Source organism: Odocoileus virginianus, chromosome 5 (genome assembly GCF_023699985.2).
Source record: "Odocoileus virginianus isolate 20LAN1187 ecotype Illinois chromosome 5, Ovbor_1.2, whole genome shotgun sequence".
Taxonomy (NCBI): Eukaryota; Metazoa; Chordata; class Mammalia; order Artiodactyla; family Cervidae; genus Odocoileus; species Odocoileus virginianus.
In genome coordinates, this window is record NC_069678.1 from 65,155,222 (window position 1) to 65,181,600 (window position 26,379).

General features: G+C 36.6%; 1 protein-coding gene across 8 annotated transcripts in view; it reads right to left on the reverse strand.

Moving 5' to 3' along the window:
• Positions 1–26,379, reverse strand: part of PATJ (PATJ crumbs cell polarity complex component) — a 368,893-nt gene that overhangs the window by 324,779 nt on the left and 17,735 nt on the right. For all 8 annotated transcript variants that reach the window (XM_070468065.1, XM_070468067.1, XM_070468062.1 and 5 more), the window contains exons 6-11: positions 19,305–19,500; positions 16,957–17,085; positions 8,978–9,196; positions 5,140–5,242; positions 2,693–2,784; positions 115–256 (exon numbers count right to left, since the gene is read on the reverse strand). In XM_070468065.1, coding sequence (XP_070324166.1) covers positions 115–256; positions 2,693–2,784; positions 5,140–5,242; positions 8,978–9,196; positions 16,957–17,085; positions 19,305–19,500 — 881 coding nt within the window. The remainder of the gene's footprint in view (positions 1–114; positions 257–2,692; positions 2,785–5,139; positions 5,243–8,977; positions 9,197–16,956; positions 17,086–19,304; positions 19,501–26,379) is intronic.

Here is a 26,379-nt window from a genome sequence, read left to right on the forward strand (position 1 = left end):
TGGGTTACAGAAGGTAGGCAGTTTTTCCTTCCCAGACTTACAGAACATCCATAAATGAGTTATTCTTCTAAACCCAGACTACAAGGTTGGAGGAGGGACAGTGGAATTAATTACCTCTGTCTGAGGGCCCTTCACGTGAAGAAGCAGACAAGGATGTTTTCCTTCGAACGAGGGTTAGGTGTACCACTTGTCCTGCATTTCGTAACACTTCAACAACATCCTGGTTGGCAAAACCCTGAATATTCACACCGTCAACCTACAACATTAAGAGATACATTAAATAGAGGTTTCAAGTTAGCTTCTTTTGAATGCAAATTTAGTAGTAAAACATGCTGACAAACTTCCTGAGAAACTAGAAAGCAAACTGAAACCTGTATCCCTAAGTCATATGTTTGACCTATAGCCTAAAAGAGAAAATAGATCTTAGTCTCTGATGCTATTCAACATTAAAAGTGCCATAAAATGTGGTCAATTTTTATACACAGCTCTCAAGATGTATTAATAGAAGCCATTATCACTAAAATTGAAGAGACCATCCAATACTTCATCCTTGTACCATATAACACTGTGTGATATTTTCCAGAAGGAACTAATATCCCTCTGTTAGGTTTTTCAGTATTTTGAAAAACCATGTGAAACAAAGCATTTACTAATCTCAGTCAAGTCCAGTCATACATTCTTTTTGTTTTTTGTTTTGGAAGGGGTTTGTTTTGTTTTTGTTTTTATTGGGCTCTAGACAATGGGTTGTGAAATATCTCTGCAAGTTATGCCCCACTAGGGAGATGTCCATTCTGATTTTCCTGGAGGATCTTTCTGAGCTTTTGCTTTTGCTTGGAGTCACTGCTCTTGCTGGCAGTAACCTCTTCGGGTCCACTGCTGAATGGCTCCTCCTTGGAAGACAATTTCTTTTCCTTGGGACTCTCTTGTTTCCTGACTCTTCGGGGTCACTAACTGGTTCTTATTTGGTGAAACTTTTCTTCTTCTTGGAAAGACTTCTACTGCCAGCTGTTTCTTCAAGATCACTACGAACCAGCTCCTCTGTGGAAAAAAGATTTCTTCTTCTTGGGTTTGGAGAAGGAGACAGATGGGTCTCCCATCCCAATCTTCTGAGAGCCTCCTGGGGCTCTTCGTTTTCCTTCTTTTTGGGTCTTTCTCTTGCCTCCTCACACTCCTCGGGGATAATACTGCTCTCTGAAGATGCCAGGGCAACTGTAGCCAGCCCTCTCTTTTCCTTCTTCAAGCACTTCTTCTGTCTCTCCAGCTTCCTGGTCATCTTAACAGCCACTTCCTCTACCTGACCCACTGCCTCCTTCATGACAGAATTTTTTCCCGGGATCTCTCCAGTCTCATTGAAGGACTGCTGCTCCTCACCTTGTTCCTGAAGTTTCTCCCCAAATGTACAGGTGGGTACCTCAGAGAAGCAATCAATCTGTGGGGCAAAGTTGCATTTGTTTGCCAGGAATCAGGAGATGCAGTCTTTGTTCTAAGCAGCTGCTCAGCCAATGAAGGTAGAATGGAAAATAAGTCCACATTTTGTCTTCAGGGCTCTGGAAACTTCATCCCTTTGCTGGGTCCAGGGAATCACACTCTTAAGTCCAACAGAACTAGGAGGCCTCCTCACTCAATCTTCTTCATGCTAGTCAAACCACTGCTTAACTTTTCCTCTAATATTTTCTCCAAAGTTTTATCACCAGTCTCCAAATGGTCAATTCCAGCAACATTTCCCAAGCCAATACTGGAAAGCCAAGGGTCATGAAAGAGGCTTCTTCAGATGGATTTGAAGGACAAACATTCAAATTATACCAACATTTGTTTCTGATTGAATCACTAAATTAAATGTGTGTGTACCTGCTTCAAAATTATTATGAAAATAAACTGTAAATAAACTAATTTCTACTAAATGGAGGAAATACCAATCTCAATTGATGAAAGGCAATGACTATATTCTCAAATACATAGAATATCTCAATTCTGTATATACTCAAAATTACTATGCAAGAACGACCTATGGCTGATTTGTGTGTATGGCAGAAACCAACATAACATTCTAAAGCAATTATCCTTTGATCAAAAATAATTTTTTTAAAAAATTACTGTTAATAGAAAACTACTTTCACAAAAAGATAAATAGCACCAGTAAATGGCCTATTAATTGCATATAAAATTGATGAATTTAAAGAACACAAAGAGGTGCTTAAAAAGTGTTTTCTAGGAGAATGTTAGAGCATCTTTCAAATATATGTGTATTCATATTATATAAAATACATATGTATATAGTATTTTTTTTCAACCATTAATGACTCCTTTCTTCACAGGCAGTTAAAAAAAAAATTAGAAGGTATAAATAACTACTGTATAATACAGAAAACAATATCCAATTTCATGGGATAAACCACAATGGAAAAAAATATTAAAAAAGAATGTATATATGTGCAATATGAGTCACTTTGCTATATAGCGGAGATTGGCACAACACTGCAAATCACCTTATACTTAAATTTTTAAAAAGTTTTTAATTAAAAAAGTTAAGGACCATGAGAATCCAAATTGATAAGATTCCACTGTACAAACTTAATTTTCTAAAACATTATAAAACTATATTAAGCCATTTCCATTGCATATATATTATAATAATGATAACTCCCCCCTCCCTCAACTTGATTCAATCCTGTAACAGAGGGCAGTTACTTACAGCAACTATCTGGTCATTCACTTGAATCTGACCATTGTGATATGCAGCACTGCCAGGTATTATACTTTTCACATAAATCCCTGAAGCTTCTCCTAAGATGCACAAAACATATGGGAAAAAGCTCTAATTAGGCCTTGATTGCAAAATTCATATCAAGAGATTAATTAGCTAAAGGGGCTCACTGGAGGCTTGAAAAATGCTGTTCTGAACACAAGCAGAGAAAGTGATGGATTATTTCAAACTGTCACCATCACAAGTGACTTGAATTTGAAATGATTTGACTGATACCTATTTTTGGAAAAATAATCAGTAATGGAACCTTGATGAAATGCACTCCAACATCAGCTGGAATTTAGGAGAGCTCAGATTAAGTCTTACCCTCTCTTAGTCTTTCTCCCTTCTCACTGGTGACCTGGCGTAAACCTTCATCATAATTTACCAGCATGAAGACAAGGGGGTTCTAGTAGCTCTTCCTGCCTATATTTAGTTGACTACTCACATTAGCTTCTATCTATCTTTCTATCCATCTATCTTTAGATCTCATAATATATATATATATATATATAAATTACAGCTATATAAAAAGTATACATGCCTATGGAAAGGGGTTGGAAGAGAAGTTAGAAAAAGAAAGACCGTAGCTCTGGATGACTTTATACTTTTAAGTTCAAATGAACTTAAAATATTGCCTATAGAAGGAATATAAACATTAATGGATTCCTACAGCCTATGTAATAAAATGTAAATCTGATAGAGTCACATTCAAGGACTTCCATAATTTGCCCCAAACTTTCTTTTTTACTTCGACGTCCAACTACCATCCGCTCCAATAAGACAGAAGTCTAGACACACGAGACTCATGATGTTCCAACAAAGCTCCAAGTATTTTCATGATTGTATCCCTTTTCTCATTTTTTTTCTTCCTCTTGATCTCATTCCCTCTATCAAAATCCTTCTCCTTTACCATGTTTAGTACAAATATCTCCTTCTTTGTGAATTCTCCATTTCCCTCTGTCAGAATGAGTTTTTCATTTGCCATATGATGAGTTTATTTGTATCTCTGCTAAAACATATATTTCATTTATCCTCAAACAACTGAGAGTTATTTACACATTTGCCTCCCTAAACAGACATTTCTTATATTCATTTTTCTACTCCCTCTGAAACTAGGCAAACCAACTGCTCAAAAGTTTCAAAGAATAAAGCAAAAATTATTTTGAAAGACTTCACATTAAAAAGCATACTGAGTTATAGAATATTCTAGTTTTTGGATTCAATGCTACTTCTCCAGTCCCTGCTCAAGTACCAAAAGCTTCTTTTTAGGGTAAAGTAAAATGTTTCTTTTCTTCATTCGGTAACATAAACATCAATTTTTCTCAATTATCTATCAGCTACTCACTTCATTTTACTCTGTAAGTATATTGCTAGGTTTACAACTTGAAAACTTAATGCAATAAAGCTTCCTAAACCACAAGTTTAGGAACTTAGCCATGATTTCTCTAACTGGACAGCATATTAAGAGCTACTCAATACAGTATTTTTGGGGCAACATTATAATATAATCCATACTTAGCTCTTTTAGAACTCATTTAAATTCTAAACCTAAAAATGGTGGCACTCAGAAAAATCTACAGGTCTAAAAGCAGCTATTTCATTAGGCTAAAATAGCACGAGGTGGTCTGACATGAATTTCATTCAGGACTCTGAATATATTAGCACTTATAATCTTTCCCACCTGCTGTAAAATGCAAAATAATAACTTTTAAAAATTAACTCTCTAACCTTGCAATTTTTAAAACACTAGAACATTTCATAACTCTAACTTTTCATCTTACAAGCAAATATTTGTGAAAAAGATTTATTTTTCCTTTTTACAGTTATTTCTTATAATAGGATAACTCTTACAGTGAAAGTTACCAGAGCTTTGCATGAAGGAGTTCAGGTAGTATTATTCAGAGATACTTGGGCACTTATTCTTGCATGCACTTACTCTTACAAGTATTCCCTTTATATAAAGAAAAATAATTCTAATTAAACTGTTCATTTTATCTTCTTTTGATTAAACATAATAGTAATACTTTCTGACATTCACAATATGAAATACACACAATAATCATTTTACTTTATCACATATAAAATGCCATAATATGTAACACTCACAATACTCAAAATATATATCTTAGAAACAAGAGGAGGTATAATTCAAACATTATACATTGTGTTGGATAATTAAATTCTTTTGTTAATGACTACTGAGCCAGCTATAAAACTACTGAGATAAAACTGTGATTCTCTAATCATTTTTTGTAACTAGTTGCTATTACAGATTTGTGGTTTTATTGTTCAATGTTTAAATTAAAATCTGCAGATATTTAATTTTATTGTCTAGAAACTTTAACATCCTTTACAATTATTTCCAAATATAAAACAGAGATGATTCATTTTACCTGTCTGAGATGTTCCAACATAACCAACAATTCTAATCCCAAGACTTTGTCCATCTTTTTTAATGAGTTCAACATCATAAGTTTCAAAAAGAGTAGAATTGTCCTGAAAAGAAAAATAATCTTATTATTTATAATGTTTAGTTACATAACTGTATGTATAAAGGCAATTTGTAAATGGTTTGTCAAATATTTTCTGAGCACCTGTGGTACACAAAATTAGAAGATTGTCCCCACAAATTTTGATTCTTGATGCCACTCCTGTGTTTATGTCATGAAAAAGGGAAATTATCCAGGTGAGCCTAACCTAAGCATCCTTCAAAAGCAGGCATCCTTCAAAAGCAGAGAGTTTTCTCCTACTGATGGTAGAAAGGGATGTGAAAAATAAGGACTGAACCTGTGGTTTGAAGAAGGAGGCATCATGTAAGAAGGAATACAAGGGGCCTTAAAGAGCTGAAAGACATCCTCCGCTGATAGCCTGTAAAGAGAGACTTTGGTTCCACAGCTGTAAGAAACTGTATTCCGCCAACAATATGACAGAGTTTGGAAATGAACTGTCCCTAGAGTATCTAGCTAAGAGCCCAGCCAGGCCAATACCTTGATTTAGCTTTCGTAAGAATCTAAGCAGAACCTAGCTGAGTTCACCAAGACTTCTGACCTACAGAAATGTGGACCAACCATGGATATTGCTTCAGGCCACTAAGTTTGTGATAATCTGTCACACAGTGATAAAAATTAATACAACCACTTAGGAAAAAACTCACCATAAATTTGTATCTGAAAGAATTTAATGTAAAGAAAAAGAAACAAACGGAAGACTAATTATTGCAATAATTATTATGAGCAAAAAATGTTAACCTAAAACTTCTCATTATTTGTCTTCTAATTAAAAATTTTCTGTAAAAAAGCAGTTCAGTTCAGTTCAGTCACTCAGTCGTGTCTGACTCTTTGGGACTCCATGGACTGCAACATGACTGGCCTTCCTGTCCATCACCAACTCCCGGAGTTTACTCAAACTCATGTCCATTGAGTCGGTCATGCCATCCAACCATTTCATCCTCTGTTGTCCCCTTCTACTCCTGCCTTCAATCTTTCCTAGCATCAGGGTCTTTTCCAATGAGTCAGCTCTTCACATCAGGTGGCCAAAGTATTGGAGTTTCAGCTTCAGCCTCAGTCCTTCCAATGAACATTCAGGACTGATTTCCTTGAGGATAGACTGGTATGATCTCCTTGCAGTCCAAGGGACTCTCAAGAGTCTTCTCCAACACCACAGTTCAAAAGCATCAATTCTTTGGCACTCAGCTTTCTTTATAGTTCAACTCTCACATCCATACATGACTACTAGAAAAGCCATTGCCTTGACTAGATGGACCTTTGATGGCAAAGTAATGTCTCTGCTTTTGATTGAATATGCTGTCTAGGTGGTCATAACTTTCCTTCCAAGGAGTAAGCGTCTTTTAATTTCATGGCTGCAGTCACCATCTGCAGTGATTTTGGAGCCCCAAAAAATAAAGTCAGCCACTGTTTCCACTGTTTCCCCATCTATTCCCCATGAAGTGATGAGACCAGATGTCATGATCTTAGTTTTCTGAATGTTGAGCTTTAAGGTAACTTTTTCACTCTCCTCTTTCACTTTCATCAGAGGCTCTTTAGTTCTTCACTTTCTGCCATAAGGGTGGTGTCATCTGTATATCTGAGGTTACTGATATTTCTCCCGGCAATCTTGATTCCAGCTTGTGCTTCATCTAGTGTTTCAAATGATGTACTCTGCTGCTGCTGCTAAGTGGCTTCAGTCATGTCTGACTCTGTGTGACCCCATAGACTGCAGCCCACCAGGCTCCCCCGTCCCTGGGATTCTCCAGGCAAGAACACTGGAGTGAGTTGCCATTTCCTTCTCCAATGAATGAAGGTGAAAAGTGCAAGTGAAGTTGCTCAGTTGTGTCTGACTCCTAGCGACCCCATGGGCTACAGCCTACCAGGCTCCCCCATCCATGGGATTTTCCAGGCAAGAGTACTGGAGTGGACTGTCATTGCCTTCCCCAGATGTACTCTGCATATATGTTATATAAGCAGGGTAACAATATACAGCCTTGACGTACTCCTTTCCTGATTTGAAACCAATCTGTTGTTCCATGTCTAGTTCTAACTGTTGCTTCCTGACCTGCACATAGATTTCTCAAGAGGCAGGTCAGGTGGTCTGGTATTTCCATCTCTTTCAGAATTTTCCACAGTTTATTGTGATACACACAGTCAAAGGCTTTGGCATACTCAATAATGCAGAAATAGATGTTTTTCTGGACCTCTCTTGCATTTTCAATAATCCAACGGATGTTGGCAATTTGATCTCTGGTTCTTCTGCCTTTTCTAAAACCAGCTTGAACGTCAAGGTGTCTAAAAATATAACACCTTGCTTTCAATTCAAACCTTTAACAATAAAAAGTAAATAAATGATTGCATCAAATTCTCACTGACCACATAGCTACATTGGTCCCTCATTACAAAGTAGAAGTCTTCAGAGATCCAAAGTAATGGAGGGAAAAGAAAACGGTTCTAACAAGTTTGGAGAAGAAATCAAAAGAATATCTGTCGGAGATATTAGAATCATATATCTAATTCTATTACCTCTGACAGATTCTAATATCTCTGACAGAAAACTTCTTCTCATGTGGTTTCCATTAGGGATAACCTTTCCAGAAGACATCAAATGGTTCCTCAAATGAATATGAGAGGTGGCTTCCCACCCTCTTCTGCCATAATCACTTCTCTTTTCTTTCCTCTTCTTCCTGGCTCCTCCTTTTAAAAACTCTTTCTTTCCTTTTACCTCATTATCTCCTGATTCAGAGCCTGTGATATGGTTGGAAAGAACTTGGAATTGAAGGGTGAGGGGGCCAGATTAATGTGGTCAAAAGCTACAAACTCTCAGTTTTAAGATAAATAAGTACTAGGGGTGTAAGGTACAACATGATAAGTATAATTCGTATCATATATTATATATAAAAGTTGAGAGTAAATCCTGAGTTCTCATCACAAGAGAAAAGCTTTTTTCTACTTTTTAAATTGTGTATCTACACAGATAGAGATAATGGATGTTCACTAAACTTACTGTGTGATGATTACTTCACGATGTATGTAAATTAAATCACTATGTTGCACATCTTAAACTTATAAAGTGCTATATGTTAATTATATCTCAGTAAGACTGGAAGGAAAAAACAAAAAACAAAAACTTAGAAGGGACCAGAAAGATCTAAATTCAAATCCCAGTTTGCAACTTACTACCTGTATGACCTTTCATAAGTTATTTGGACTCCTATCTCCTCATCTATTGAATGGATAAGACCTATCTTGCAGAATTCTTCCAAAGAGTTCAGATGACTTGGATAAATCTAGGTGCTTGATAATGAATAATAATAATGATTATTATATAACTGTAACAATTGTTAGTAATCAGATTATTATTATTATTAGAGTCTATTGCCCTTGGCCAGTTTGGTCTTATCACTGATAATACTCATACATTGACCAGTATGTAAAGTTTCCCCTCCACTACCTGGATATTTCTTCACCAATCTAATGAAATAGGAATGGCAGGTATTATTAGTCTCCAATTTACAGATGAGTAGTAGAGGCCCAGGGAAGTTGAAACCTTAACCCTGAGAAATGACAAAAAGGAAAATCAGACTTGTCTAGTGTCTCCAAGTTGGGCTCTCCTCTGCTTCACTGCTGAGCACTTGAGACATGACCCACATGCGCACGGCACTTGGAACTGAAAGCATTTCTAATCCAGCAATGTATCACAGCCAGACTGAATTTATGATGAAAGAATAATTTGTATACTCACAGAACTAGGGCTCCTGCTGGCCACAGCAGGCAAAGCAACAGGCAAGGCTGCAGGAGTAGGAGGGGTTATGGAAATATCACCAACTGGGTCTCTTGCAACAAGCATCCTGACAGAATTCCCACAGTTCCTCAGCACTTGCGCAACCTGTTCACTGGTCATTCCCTGCACATTTGTGCCACCAATCTTCAAGATGTGATCCCCTGTTTTGAGTCTTCCATCCTTTAATCCAAGAAAAAAGAAAAATAAAATTGTTCTGAGAAATCATTGATCTAATTTCACTCATTAATAACAATTCATCAGAAGGAGAAAGAAAGGAGGCCTTAAAACTAAATTCAATTCCCCATCCTTCCTTTTCCCCAGTTTTGCAGAAACCTATATGAAAGAAGGTGTTAGATCAAAATAATGAGTAGAAAACTATATGCTTTACTGTGAATTCTGCAGAAGGCACTAGAAGCTACTGCAAGCACACAGAAGTTGTAAAACAGAAAGGCAATTCAATTCAGAAACACTTGGAAAGACTTAGAGAAAAGTAATAGATGCAAGGAGGAAATTATTATGGAAGAAGAAAAAACTAACTGCTGAATTTCTACTTTAAGCATTGATAATTTGATATCCTATTTTTACCAATGCAACAAACATGAAATAAAACAACCAACTACTTGACAGTCAGTATTCATGAAAAATAAAGGTAAGATGCTTCTGTGAATAAATGATTCTTGAACAGAATTATGCCCTGAACACAGAATAAAGAATATGGTGATAAGTATCTGCATACTTGACTTGGACAAAGGACATTTCATGCTAAGTACATATTTACTTATTTCCTAAGCATTATTTTTTTCCCTATTTTACCTCAACTCAATTTAAAATGATGCAGATAATTTGCACCTGTCACTGAAAGTCAAACATTTTCTTCTTTCAGAAAAACAGGTGTTATACAGAATTCACAAGTGCAAAAACAATCATAATCAGATTGATAGGAAAGACACCAAAATGACAGCCCCAGCTTTTAAAGTCCAGCGGCCCCAAATACTGCATATTACTGATACTTTCTGATTAACATTCTCCTTTCATAGCCTGTATATTGTAGAAGGAAACTAAAAGGTATAGAGTCCTTTTTGTTCTTTAACAGAAATTATAAGTCAATGATAGCCAATAAATAGCTATGCCAAAATTCAAAGTCATAGCATGCTAATCACACATTCAAATATAAAAGTTTATTAACTCACAGATTCTTTCAAAAAAGAGAAAAATTATGCATAAGGGCAAAGATAGTATGAAAGGCAAAAAGTTAAAATAACACTATTATAGAGAAAACACAATATCATTTATATAGTTTTTTTTTAAAGAAAAAATATTTTAATTCAAGTTAGCATGTCCATGCTAAATTAGCATAATCCATAGCATTTATGGGTTTAAAAAATATTTATTACTCTGCACTTTAAGTTCTCTGCTAGGCTGTTATACATGATAATTTCAATTCAAAAACTATTTGAAAATCTAAAGGATTTTAGGTCTGAGCTACAAAAGAAATAAATGTTTCTCTGAAAATTAAAAAATAACACTAAATACCTACCCAATTCAGAAAGTGAAATTATTACCACTTTTGATTCCAAGCTATTTCTATCATTGATCTTTAATTAAAAGGCAACATGTCACTGATGGAAAATAATGCTGCTGCTGCTGCTAAGTTGCTTCAGTCGTGTCCGACTCTTTGCGACCCCATGGACTGCAGCCCACCAGGCTCCTCCGTCCATGGGATTTTCCAGGAAAGAGTACTGGAGTGGGGTGCCATAGCCTTCTCCAAGAAAATAATGACTTTATAAAATAAATGCTCTTTCCCTTAAGGAATTAAAGGAAGGCACTAAGCATTGGGTGGCCAAAAAGTTCATACTGTTTTAAGTAAAAATAAAAGACATTTTAATTTTCACCAAGAATTTTACTGAAATACTCACTAACCAAATGAAAATTTTGGCCAAACCAAAATAAGTATGTCCAACCTATGCTACTGAAATTTCCAGAGCCCTCACCAATAATTTTGAAGGATAAGGAAAATACCAGTTTATAGACATAAAGTAAAATCCCCAACCCAGGGACTGAACCGAGGTCTCCCGCATTGCAGGTGGATTCTTTACCATCTGAGCCACCAGGGAAGGCGTTGAATACTGGAGTGGGCAGCCGAGCCCTTCTCCAGGGGGTCTTCCCAACCCAGGAATCAAACTGGGGTCTCCTGCACTGCAAGCAGACTCTTTACCAGCTGAGATACCAGGGAAGCCCAATATTAAAGGTTAATGGATAGCTATTATAACATGACTCATAACTGCCTGATACCAAAAAGTCAATAATTCATGACAACTTTTAAATAGGTTGTGCTCTACAAGTCACCTTTGGGAGAAAACAGGGTAACTCAATGTATTTGATGTCCTTAGAATTCCTCCACAGCACATGAAAGAGATTTCTGCAAAACAAAGAAGTTTTACACTGCCTATACCAATTAAAAAAAAAAAAACACTTCTAACTGCTAAAAATTTCTGAAATAGCTGAACAGAATTCTCAAAAGATGTATGTTTCAGGTACTGTGAATTTTGGAGAGTACCTTGGGACAATATCAAATAAATTCCCTCTCCATGGAATTGACCTTAATGACATCCACTGATTGCTCATTGTAACTTGTTGTTCTTGTTCAGTCAATAAGCCCTGTCTGACTCTTTTTGAGACCCCACCATGAAGTGCAGCCTGTCAAGCTCCTCTGTCCATGGGATTTCCCAGGCAAGAATACTGAGGTGGATTGTCATTTCCTTCTCCAGGGAATCTTCTGGACCCAAAGATCAAACTCACCTCTCCTGCACTGGTAGGTTCTTTATCAATGAGCCACCAAGGAAGCCCCCTCATTGTAACTATGTACCAATGAACATTTCTAAAAAATTCATATAAATCAATATTTTTTCATTTCATTTATAACATTAGAGGAAATAAACAGTAAAATGACAACTAAAGGCATTCGAGTCAGACACATCCAAGTTTATCCTGGAACTACTTTGGTCAAGGTGTAGGGCCACAGGTCAGTTACTGATCCTCTGTAAATCTCAGATCCTTCTTTAAGCAAGATGAGGATAAATTCCTCTCTCATTGAGTTGTAAGCACTAAACTCAATACTACATGTTAAAAGCTTTAGCCTAGTGTCTTGCTTAGAGCCTTCTCAGATGCATCCATTTCTGATACTTCTATAGACTCAGGTTTTCTTTACCATATCCCCCAACTGACATGTACACATGTACACAAAAGGAAATACAGGGGCCAGGGAATACATGTAAATCCATGGCTGATTCATGTCAATGTATGGCAAAAACCACTACAATATTGTAAAATAATTAGCCTCCAACTAATAAAAATAAATGGTAAAAAAATAATAATAATAAAATAAAATAAAAAAACACTGACTTGCTTTTCTAACTTTCTGTTATACAAGTTTATAGTCTTTAAAGAAAGTATTTAGTATTAATCAATCCCTTTAGCAGAATGTAAGTATCACTGTACGATCAATCTCAACCACATTTGATGAAGGACTTAAGACATTCATATTCCCTTACCATGAAGATTGCCATAGTCAACAGTGAGTATTAAGAGTCAAAAGTATAAGTATATTTTAATGAAAAGCAATATTCCCTTTAATAATTTTAAAGCCATAATCAGGCTACATAAGCAACAACTCTAAACATTTAGCAACAAAACACAGAATTAGTTGAAGAGATTTATCTGCCATTTAGCTGGGATAGGAGGAGAGGAAAGAGAATACTGCTCTGTCCCCTATATTTAGGTCTCACCATGGGCTTCCCTGGTAGTTCAGCTGGTGAGAATCTGCCTGCCATGCAGAAGATCCTGGTTCGATTCCTGGGTAGGGAAGAATCCCCGGAGAAGGGACAGGCTGCCCACTCCAGTATTCCTGGGCTTCCCTGGTGACTCAGTTAAGAATCTGCCTGCCATGCGGGAGATCTGGGTTCAATCCCTGGGTTGGGAAGATCCCCTGGAGGAGGGCATGGCAACCCACTCCAGTATTCTTGCCTGGAAAATCCCATGGACAGAGGAGCCTGGTGGGCTACAGTCCATGGAGTCCCATAGAGTTGGACATGACTGAGGGACTAAAACAGCACAGCACATATTCCTCATATGAGAGCCAACAGCAACATTACTGTTAGAGCTGGCAATTCCCTGATAGGCTTGACCAACCCTGGACAGGTGTACACAAGAAAATGAAAACACTGGGATCAACTCTGAATAAGTAGATTTAAACAGTAAATCTGCCACATGTGGGCTCAATTCTGACTCTGCCATTTTGAAGTTGTATAGCTTTGGGCAATTTCTTAAGTTTCCATATCTATAATTTGGTAATAAAATTTATGACTTTTAAGAATTATACAAGAATACAGTATATTAGGCAGATAACAAAGTCTAGCATAAAAACTCACTTCTACATTATGACTCTGATGGGCACATGACCACCCCATTCTGAAGACCTGAAACAGTGACAATCCCTTCCAGGAAAGGGTGAAAATCAGACCTGAGCTTTTACTAACAGTGCCACCAACAGAAAATCTGCACATCACATTCTTCTTGTGAAAATACATAATGTACATCAGTATTTAATAGCTCAGATAATTTTTAGAGTAAAGAAATTTATTTGATTTTGTTTAACTTGGTACTTTCTAAATTTCTTTGATCCTTTGTTCTTTAATAATAACCACTTTGCATCTTGAAAAATGCTATTCTAGCAAATAAGTCTATTAAAATTGCTAAAGAAGGGGGACAACAGGGGATGAGATGGTTGGAATGGCATCACCAACTCAATGGACATAAGTTTGAGCAAACTCCAGGAGCTGGTTGGTGATGGACAGGGAAGCCTGGCGCGCTGCAGTCCATGGGGTCTCAAAGAGTCAGACACGACTGAGCAACTGAACTACACTGAACTGAAAGGAGGGGGGTTGAGTGGGAAAAGATGCCAAAACACTCCACAATATTTCATCTCTTTCTAAGTTGCTAAATTAAAAAAAAAAAATTAAAGATTATTATTTGTTTCGGGCCACAGATGTGTTTTGAACACCCATAAAATGACCGTTCTCAACCTTCCTGATCTCCTTTACACTCAAAAATAATTGAGGACGAAGGAATAGGGACTACAAAAGGTCACAGATCTTTGTGGGTGATGAATATGTTCATTATCTTGACTGTAGTGATAGATGGTACCATGGTTACACTTCATGTGTCATCTTGGTTAAACTCTGGTGCCCAATTATATAAAAATTCTACTTTCTAAAACAAACAAACAAAAAGTTGTGAGAAGAACAATATTCTTAAATTGTTACAAATCTCTTTAGTATCTGGCTTAAAAGACGACAGCTGAATTTTCATATTTGCTTCAGCCTTCAGTGTGTTGCAATGTGCTCTGGTTGAAGTATACAAAGAAAATCTGGCCTTCATCAGATATATATTTGGAAAATGGGAGAGTATTTCCATAGCCCTTTTAGCCTAATTCTTTGATAACACACCAAAACTTGACAAGTGATGATTTCTTAAAGATTAGTTGCAGTGCGGAATCTGAAACAACATCAAGTTTTCAGATAATGTTTAATTAAAATCTATTCATCAATCTTGAATTTTGAATGGATTTTTTTTTTACCTATATATTATTTTGCCATTCTATATATTGATCTTTGGAAAATACTGACTCATCGCTACGCAGATTTTCTAAATACTGACATATGATCAATACATTATTTAATGTAAAAAAATCATATTTATTAATAGCACTAAGAATCTAATCAGAGAAATATTTTCCAAAATTCTAATTTCTGCTAAAAAACTCAAATTATCATCAGTAACAAATCCTGTTAGCTATTTTCCTTTAGGTAACAGGCTTACTTCATTCAAGGAAACGTCTACCAGACAGCCAAGCCTGAATAATAATTTTTCTATCAGTTATTCTTTCAAAAATAAAAATGACATTCTAGATTGGCAGCTGCTGGGGAGGCAGGGTGCAAGGTGGGCAAAATGGATGAAGAAGATTAAAAGAAACAAAATTTCAGCTATAAAATAAGTAAACCATAGGGATGTAAACCACAGCACGGTGACTATAGGTGAAAATACTGTATTGTATACCGGAAAGCTGCTAAGAGAGTAGCTGTTAAAAGCTCTTTTCACAAGAAAAAAAATTGTAACTATGTGGTAATGGATGTTAATTAGACTGAGTGTGGTGATCATTCCATAATATACAGAAGTATCACATCATTATTCTGTACACCTAAAATTAAAATAATATATCTCAAAAAAATTTTGTGAATAAAGGCAAAGAATTAAAAAATCAAATAAATTTTAAAAATTAAAATGCTGTTCCATACTAAGAAGTGGCCAGTTTGTCTCACAAATGTTTTTCCTCAAGACAAACACCATACTTCAATATACGGCAGAAGTGCTATATGGTATACTCCATTCTGTAACACAGTATTAAAAAGACATGCACTTAAAGGTCAGACTTTACTTAAATTAGTTTTTATTGCACTTTTTTAAGTGAAACTGCCATTTTTGTTGTTGTTGCAAGCACATGGTAAAGAAGAAAGCAATGACTCCTAGTAGAGCTGGGTGCCGTTGCTCTAATACGTACAAAGGCAACAGCAGGCCTGGTCTACCACTGCTTGTTCATCATCAGTGCAAATGTCAACACAGTGAAAAGGCTAATACATCTTAGTATTATCATGTAAGTCATCTTGATCTTATAAACCCCCTGCAAGAAACTCAGGGATCCTCAGGGCCCACAGACAAAACTCTGAAAGCCATTATGCTAAATAAATAAACTTAGCTGCTGAAAGAATAACAGGAATATTAGTAGCTCCACAGTTTGTATAAGGAGAAACAATCTCGACTAGAAATAGGGAGCTGAGAAGTTTGCCTCAAAGCTATATGTCCACAGGAAGTTCATTTTTATTGATACTTTACATGTTTTTTACTAATACTCTGTATGTTCACATTAACTGATACTTTTATGTTTATATATTTTTATTAATACTTTATATGAAGGGATAAACTTATATGTAACTAGCAACCCACTCCAGTGTTCTTGCCTGGAGAATCCCAGGGATGGGGGAGCCTGGTGGGCTGCCGTCTATGGGGTCGCACAGAGTCGGACACGACTGAAGCGACTCAGCAGCAGCAGCAGCAGACGTAAATCCTATGGACAGAGGAGCCTGGCAGGCTCCAGTTCACAGTGTCACAAAAGAGTTGGATACAACTTATCGACCAAACAGCAAAACAACAAAGACGTTAACCCATACAATTTATATGTCATACTGATTATCATGGACAGTCTATGTAACATGAACTCATTATTAAGTAGCTTCAAATTTCTAAAGTGCTTTTAAAAATTCAATGTAGTACTTAACATTTTCTTCAATGGAAAACTAAGCAGAAATAGTTGATAAATTTTAAAATGGCCCACTTTCAGTTTAAACACTGCTAAATCATGAAGGGTAGTATTTTTATTTATAATGTCAAAAAATTATAATTCTAGTGAAATGTATCTCATGCAACATTGGGATAAAAGTTTGTAATCTTTGTACTATCTGATCTTAACATTTACACCCTTGAAAGATACACAGGGAGAAAATAACATGGATACTCAGAATGCAATATCCATTCATGATTCATTTCAGTAAAAAATATTGTCTTTTGATAGAGTCAAGATGACTATCAATCACAGTGCAAAAAAAAGAAAAAAACATACACACACACCCAAAAATACTGATTTAGGAGCTTTTTAAAATAAAACAGAGTGAGTACACATTAACACTTATAGAAAAAAACATTTCTAGCTATCCTTAAGTTCTGGTCACAGAATCATAATTCTAGTAACCCATGTTACATAATTACATTTTAAGCCATACAATTTAAATTGTATAAAACCAAAATGAAATCAAAGAAGGTCAACTTACTCGATCTGCTAATCCTCCAGGAACTATAGTTCTTACAACGACACCACTTGATTTTCCCCCAACAATTCCAAAACCTAATCCAGAGCCATCATTAATGAGCTCAACATCTTCAATATGGCCCCAACGAATCTACAAAGTAATAGCAAGCAAAAACCAAAGTGGTAGTAAAAACACATACATTCATTGCTTACCAATACAGTAATTATTAGAGTAACAGATACACACACAAAAAATTAATATTCATTCATGTAATTAATCTAGTCAACTTTCTAGCAACTCAGAGATGAATTCTATAGGATCAGAGATCCTCTTAAGGATTTTATAATCTGGTGGAGAGGTAAACTAAAACATAAGCAATTAAAATAAAAGACAGAATATTGGATCATAAGACACTATAGCTCCAAGCGGACAGAAACACATTGCCTCTTTCCCCTGTCTATGTCTGATACCTAGCACAGTGCCAATCACCTGGAACCAATAAATGTGTTTATCTGAATTAAAAGAGAAGTATAAAATATTATAAGATGGGAGAGCTGTATAGACAAGAGGTCAAATCCAATGAAAAATTATGAAAGACTTCAAGGAAAAAAGGCAACCCACTCCAGTATTCTTGCCTGGAGAACTCCATGACCAGAGGAGCCTGGCGGGCTATAGTCCATGCAGTAGCAAGGAGTTGGACATGACTGAGTGACTAACACTTTCAAGGAAAAGGCAGCATTTGAACTGCTCTACAGAGAAAAAATACATTTAAGCAAAAGGGAAATTTAAGAGCAAAGCTAGGCTTAGATAAGGAGAATAACTGAAGGTTTTAGAAGACGAAAAAAACAGGAGCAAAACAGTGGTTTAGAAAGATTAATCTGGCAGCAGTGTGAAGCATAAGATGGTGAGAAGGACAGAGTGACCAGAATGATTGAAGAGACTCTGAAGGAGAAGAAATGTAGACCCAACTGAAGATATTGGCAAAAGGATTATACAAATCAGACCAAAAGACATAAGCATTTTTCCTCTAACAGCAGGCTCCATCAGAAGTATACATTAAATCCACAAAATCCACCTGCAGGGCAAAAGTCTACCCCTCAAGACATTAGGACATACTTCAGTTCAGTTCAGTTCAGTCGCTCAGTCGTGTCCAACTCTTTGTGAGCCCATGAATTGCAACACATACTTAGTTTTTCTATTATACTAATTTGGAAAGTTATTACAAAATGTTAAAAATAACCAGAGTTATCAGGAATATCTAATAGATTCACACCTGGAACAATATCTAGTATCCAGGAAGCAAAAATGTTTGCTAAAAATGCCTGAATTAGGGACAGCAGTTAATATTCTGCCCCATGCACTGTGCTTAGCTCTTCACATGCATTCTTATTTAAGCCTCGCATTTAATGCAGTCTCATTTAATCCTCAGGACATCTCTGTGAACTAGACACTTTGTTACTTTCAAGCAACAGATGATGAAACTGAGGTGTGGAGAACTCAAAGCATCTGCCCAGTAAGACTCAGTTATGAAGTAAGAGCTGGACTTGAACCCACTTTAGCCTGACTCCAGACTCCTTATTTTTAACCACTGTGCTAAGCAACTTACCACTTTGTTCATTCCATTTATTATGTAAATTGTGTTTTATAAATATTACTGATTACAATAGGGAAAATGTCTGTACATTAGTGTTGTGACCTTGCACTGTACCCATAAAGTCTATTTTTTCTTTTTCCTACTGAATGAAAATTAAATAAATCAGCCAGCACTTAGTGTTATAAGAAAATAAGATTTATTAGATTGTGTTCTGAAGATGCAGGTCAAAATCTATGAAATGTTACAAAGCAAGTTTAAAGAGTCCCAAGGGAATGTAACCTTTTATTCTTTTTTAACTTTTATTCTTTTAAATTGTTCTATACACATCCTTACATGCAAAAAAAAAGAAAACTTCTGTAATTTTGCAATATCCATAATCTAGGCATAAAAAACCCAATTTATAAAAATAATATTTTTAAAACAAATAACCAAATCTTAAGATACTCATAGTAAATCTCTAATTAAAACTCCCAGATTAATTAGTTAAGTGGTTACATGACCAAGGAACTCTTTCCATTACCAAACAAATTACACCCAATACTATAAATTAACCCCTACATTAAATAATAACCTTAAACAAGGAGAATCAGAGGACACTGAAAAACACAACAAAAACTCTTCATGAACTATCTTGTTTAACATGCTAATGCTGTCTTTGGAGATGTAATCTTTCTTGAACTATGACAAGTAAAATGACATCTTCTAAATATCTTTACACTTATTAAAAACAAAGGTATCATTCAAAATTAAGGATTTTTCCAAATTTGCAACTCACTGTGTCAGGCAGATTTGCATCAGGTAGGCTGGTAGAAATGCTGCTTTTTGTGTGGACTGGCTCCCTGGCCACGACTAGACACAAAGATCCAGTGGTTTCTTGTAACAATGCAATTGCTTGCTGGGGGGAAATGTTCTGATCCAGTGGCGTGTGATTAATAGCCAATATTTGATCATTTTCCCTTAACCTTTGATCCCTTGATGACAGAAGAAAATATTAAGTCATATAACAGCCAGATTTTTCTAACTTTCTATTTTATATTGGACTATAGTTGATTAACAATGTTGTGATAGTTTCAAGTGGACAGAAAAGTGACTCAGCCATACATATACATGTGTCTATTCTCCCCCAAACTCCCCTCCCATCCAAATAGCCTGATTTTCAAAATGTATTATTCAAGTAGTTTATACCTTATGGTACTACTTCAGTTAATACAATTATTGAAATATTTAATTGCATAATGTAACAGAGCTCTTCTGAGTGCTTTTCATCAAAGCACTTATTAGCTAATTAACCAATTAAGTAGTGCATCCCTACACACCACACCATTTTAAAAGCCATTTGGCTCGAAAATAAACAAAAACAATGTATAGGGCCCCAGTGCTAAAGTTTTGCAAGTATAGGCATTGTCCTCATTGTGGCACCACCCCGTACCCCTGAACTCCTTCCAATCTGACGTCTACATGTACCACATAGGGCTATATGGTCACCAACAACCTCCACTCTAGCAGATTCACCCCGTCTCCATTGTCCCTTACTTCTCCAACATTTGTCAATAGAAGCCAAACTCTCCTTGAAAAGCAAGAGAGATTATTTCCAAATCTGTATCTGAGCCCTTATCTCCTTTCCATCACCAATCCCCACTTGCTAACCAAGGAAAAGGGGATATTTTTAAAAAGAAATTAGCAAAATCTAAAGGAAAAAAAGTGCCATTATAGTTAATATTTTTTAATTATTTTAATTGGTTTCTGCCATACATCAACATGAATCAGCCATGGGTATACATATGTCCTCAAGGAAAGAATACTAAAGTGGTTTGCCATTCCCTTCTCTGGTGGACCATGTAGGAAGCATCACTATGAACAAAGCTAGTGGAGATGATGGAATTTCAGTTGAGCTACTTCATATCCTAAAAGATGATGCTGTGAAAATGCTGCACTCAATATGCCAGCAGTGCTGCAATGAACACTGGGGTGCACGTGTCTCTTTCAGATCTGGTTTATAATTTCCAGGACATGGAAGCAACCAGATTCGTCTGCCCATCAGCAGACTAATGGATAAGGAAGCTGTGGTGCATATACACAATGGAATATTACTCAGCTGTTAAAAAGAATACATTTGAATCAGTTCTAATGAGATGGATAAAACTGGAGTCCATTATAGAGAGTGAAGTAAGCCAGAAAGATAAACACCAATACAGTATACTAACACATATATATGGAATTTAGAAAGATGGTAACCCTATATACAAGACAGAAAAAGAGACACAGATGTACAGAACAGACTTTTGGACTCTATGGGAGAAGGAGAGGGTGGGGTGATCTGAGAGAAAAGCATCGAAACATGTATATTATCAAGTGTGAAACAGATCGCCAGTCCAGGTTGGATGCATGAGACAAGTGCTCGGGGCTGGTGCACTGGAACGACCCAGAGGGACGGGATGGGGAGCGAGGTGGGAGAGGGTTTGGGATGGGGAACACATGTAAATCCATGGCTGATTCATGTCAATGTATGGCAAAAACCACTACATATTGTAAAGTAATTAGCCTCCAACTAATAAAAAATAAATGGGAAAAATAAATAAATAAATAAAACTAAAAAAAAAAAAAAAAAAGGCCAGCAGATTTGGAAAATTCAGCAAAATTCCAGGCCACAGGACTGGAAAAGGTCAGTTTTCATTCCAATCCCAAAGAAAGACAAAGTCCAAGAATGTTCAAACTGCAACACAATTGTACACATCTCACACGTTAGCAAAGGAATATTCAAAATTCTCCAAGCCAGGCTTCAACAGTACATGAACTGTGAACTTCCAGATGTTCAAGCTGGATTTAGAAAAGGCAGAAGAACCAGAGATCAAATTACCAACATCCACTGGATCATCGAAAAAGCAAGAGAGTTCCAGAAAAACATCTACTTCTCCTTTATTGAATACGCTAAAGCCTTTGACTGTGTGGATCACAACAAACTGTGAAAAATTCTTCAAGAGATGGGAATACCAGACCACCTGACCTTCCCCCTGAGAAATCTGTATGCAGGTCAAGAAGCAACAGTTAGAACTGGACATGGAACAACAGACTGGTTTCAAATCAGGAAAGGAGTATGTCAAGGCTGTATATTGTCACCCTGCTTATTTAACTTATATATAAAGTACATCATGAGAAATGCTGGGCTGGATGAAGCACAAGCTGGAATCAAGATTGCAGGGAGAAATATCAATAACCTCAGATATGCAGATGATACCACCCTTATGGCAGAAAGTGAAGAATTAAAGAGCCTCTTGATGAAAGTGAAAGAGGAGAGCAAAAAAGTTGGCTAAAAACTCAGCATTCAGAAAACTATGATCATGGCATCCAGTCCCATCACTTCATGGCAAACAGATTGGGAAACAATGGAAACAGTGAGAAACTTTATTTTCTTGGGCTCCAAAATCACTGCAGATGGTGACCACATCCATGAAATTTAAAGACAGTTGCTCCTTGGAAGAAAAGCTATGACCAACCTAGACAGCATATTAAAAAGCAGAGACATTACTTTGCCAACAAAGGTTCATCTAGTCAAAGCTACGGTTCTTCCAGTAGTCATTTATGGATGTGAGTGGGACTATAAAGAAAGCTGAGCACCGAAGAATTGATGCTTTTGAACTGTGGTGTTGGAGAAGACTCTTGAGAGTACCTTGGAGAGCAAGGTGATCCAACCAGTCCATCTTAAAGGAAATCAGTCCTGAATATTCAAGTATCTAATAATACTGAACTGGCTTGCCATGCCCTCCTCCAGAAATGCTCAATATAGTTAATATTTATTGAGCACTTATTAGGAGCCAGAAGTTCTGCTAAATGCTTTACAGGCATTATCTACTTTATTTTTCACAATCACCTTTTAAAGTACTTAGTTAAATTTTACATTTAAGAAAGGGAGTTTAGCATCTTATCTAAAGATTCTGACTGTAAACCATACTCTGTAACTTCTTAAAGTGCATACCAAGAGTAGGATTTACTCTGGTTTACTATATATGACTTCATTATCTCCTAAACACCCCTCCTCCTCCTCCACAGTTCCTTCTTATCTTTATCTCTCTTGTATCCACCCATCTCTCCTTGCTATTCTCAATGTCAACCATCTAACTGAGATCCTTATCTAATACCTAAAGTCTGACTTGCAAAATACCTCAAGGTTTATTTTTCTAGGCTCTCCTGTGCTGAATCTGCAGAGATCCAACCAGTCAATCCTCAAGGAAATTAGTCCTGAGTATTCATTGGAAGGACTGATGTTGAAGCTGAAACTCCAAAATGCTGGCCACCTGATGTGAAGAGCTGACTCATTTGAAAAGACCCTGGCACTGGGAAAGATTGAAGGCAGGAGGAGAAGGGGACGACAGATTATGAGATGGTTGGATGACATCACCGACTCGATGGATATGAGTTTGAGTAAATTCTGGGAGTTGGTGATGGACAGGGAGGCCTGGCATGCTGCAGTCCATGGGATCACAAAGAGTTGGACACGACTGAGTGACTGAACTGAACTGAACTGAACTGTGTTGGTATTCCTCATCTCAAAAGTATATAATGACTGTCTATGGTTGTTGGCCAATAAGGAGAGTCAAAGGAAAGAATTTTGTCATGACTGTTTCATAAAAGAACTTCTTTAACCTTCAAAAGTAAAAATCTCTCTGAGAAGGGATTTATCTCGGAACAGAGAAGTATAATTCATAAATTTAGAATTATGAAAATTCCATTATATCACACTTATGCTTTTCTCAGGTCACAGCAGCAGATTCAGCAAAACTTCATCAAGGACCAGAATTCGGTAGCTCCTGACCTCTAGGACACAATGTAAACTTGACTGGTATTCAAAGGCCACTACATTTGGCCCCAAAGTACTCTTCCAACTTGGCTTCCTTTCTATATAAACCCCTTTTCCAACTATCCTGATCTACTCTTTCCCTCTCAAACATGTCTGGTATTTCCTGCTTTTGTGTAAATGGTTTTCTCTATCTCTAATGCTCTTCCACTCCACTCAGCCAAATTCAATCCACCCTCCACGTTGCAAGGAAGTGTCATTGGCTCTGTCTCCTGTCTCTTCATCACTCGTCTCATTATCATGACACTCTAAGCTATTTGCTTACCACTCACTGAGCTTTCATCTTTACTAAGTATGCTGTCCACAGAGCTACCTACATCCTCCCCTACTACATTTTAAGTTTTCTGATAAGAGGGACTCATATGTTTTATACTCTCCTTTGGAACTAACAAATTGGGTATTTCAATTTCTGATGCCAAAATTGTGGGTGGCTCTTACAATAGGTCATATTGCATTAAAAATGTTGCTTATATATATCCTTTTATTACTATTAGGAAAGGCTTATGTTATATTAGAGAATAAGAATATGATATAAAATTGTACATACTTTAAGACCTTGTCTTTATAAAAAGAAAATGTTCTAGTGAATTTCTTGACAGTCCAGTGATTAGGAATCAGCACTTTTCACTGCTGCGCCCTGGGTTCAATTTCTAGTTGGGAAACTAACATCATGCAAGTGACATGGTGCAGCAAAAAAAACATTCCAGTGTGTTTCCTACAGTTGTCTTAGGGTAGTCAAAGTCCAAGAGGTTTCTGGTATGTAGGAGGAGGAGTTAATATATATTTTATATTATAGCCATGTATTACTTTCAAAATGATTTTCATAATTTTGAAATATATATATATATATTTTAGCATATATGAAAATGTTGCTTGTGAATTCCTCCCTAGTCCTGAAGAAATCTTTTTTTTTTTTTTTAAGGAGCATTTATTTTTAAATATGACCACCCCAGGACAATATCCAGGAATCACCTTCCATTTTCCTATCTCCCACATCCTCCTTCCTCTAACTTCTTCACCTAAATTCCTACTCACAGCTTATTCATTAAGGGACATTTCTTAATCCCAAATGAATGAGTTGCTCTTGAATCTTTTTGTTGCTCTTGAATCTTTTTGGCCCTGATATATTAATAACTCATTTTGTAATAAGTTGGTCCTTAATTTACTCACACTCAAATTTTCTATTTTCTGGAAATCAGTTCTATTTTAATCTACCTTTTCCTCTACCCAGTAGACTTCCAAGACATCTCATTTCTTTCCAGTCAGTATATGCCTAGGGAATATAAACTTAACCCAAAATAAACTGCAGAAGTCTTCTGGAAAATATTATTTTGATGCATTCTAAAGCTGAACTCATTTTACTCCTACTGTTATTTACAATTTAACTCCCTCATACTATATACACAAATGAATTCACACTTTGCATTCAAGGTGAGACCAATTCATTTCTGTCTACTGCAACATTCAGAAATAATGGATTTCTGTGACTTCAAGAGCCAAAGGATGTTCAGTACGTTCCTGATACAACACAGCTCTATGTGGAGAATCCTCAGAAGAAAGAAAGACCATTTAAAATGATCCAGAAGGTCCTGCATGGCTGGCCTCTACCTCTCTCTGGTGACTGCTTGTACTGCCTTGCACTAAACTCCCACATCAGATAAACACCAGACACACTCTTAAGACATGAGCTGTGTTCCACCTCTTCTCAGGACTACAGGTAAAGTGTCTGTTCCTCTCCCCGCACCTTCTGCCTGGCACCTCTGGAGACTCCACCGTTGCCTCTCACATTTCCTTTAAGCACCACTGCTTCCAGGAAGCCCCCCGACTACTTAGCTGTAGTGACAAGTCTTTACACACTCAAATATGAAACTACTCTTTTCAGAAGTGCTCACCTCAAACTGTACTTACAGACCAATTAGTACAGAGTAATTGAGACGTAAGAATGGACCACAAAATGGTTAACAACATTGAAAATACACTAAAACTACTGAATTATATACGCCAAAAGGGTGATGCTTACATTATGTGAATGCTATCCCAATAATAATCCTTAAGTCAAAAAAAATTAAAAAGAAAATCTGAGCCAATCAAAGTTAAGTAGGCTTTTTGACAAGGGACTTCATAGCCTTAAAGAAGCTACTGTCAAGTGACTCTAAGTCCAGTTTACCCTGGATTGCCTAGCTTTGCCAGAAGAGTCCTAATTATACCTGCTGTCTCAGTGTCATATTAATGGCAGAGCCTCTAACTCTCCAAAATGTCCCAACTTGGACAATGAATTATATGATTATCCTAAGTATGTATATCTAATCTCCAAACACAGGGTTGAGTTTCTCAAATATAACTGACTACTGGACATCACTGGTGGTCCAATGGTGAAGAATCCACCTGCCAATGCAGGGAACACAGGTTCGCTCCCTGGTCTAGAAAAACCCCACATGTTGGGGCAACTAAGCCTGTGCACCACGACTACTGGGCCAGTGAGCTCCAGAGCCCATGCTCTGCAACGAGAGAAGCCACCACAATGAGAAGTCCATGCACCCCAACAAAGAGTGGCCCCTGATCGCCACAACTAGAGAAAGCCCAGACACAGTAACAAAGACCCAGCACAATGGAAAACAAATTTAAAAAATTCTTTAAGTGTAATGGATTAATATATCGTGGTATATTTGTATAGTTGAATACTATACAACAATGAAAATGAATGAACAGTGCTACCATCAAGCATGTTGATGAATTTCACAAACGTAATATTGAATAAAAGAAGCCAGATGAAAATAAATGCATATTATAAAATAAATATATAGCTGACTACTGCTATAACTCCTCAGAACAAACTTTAGGAAATGCTCCATTAGATTGAAGAATAAAGGTAGAAAGGTCATAAAAATCCATCATTTCTGAATTTTCAGTTGAGATTAGAACTGATCCCCAATATGTAGATAACATAAATTCAAAAATATATTATTGACAGAGTTTTCTGTAATAGTTATGCTACTGC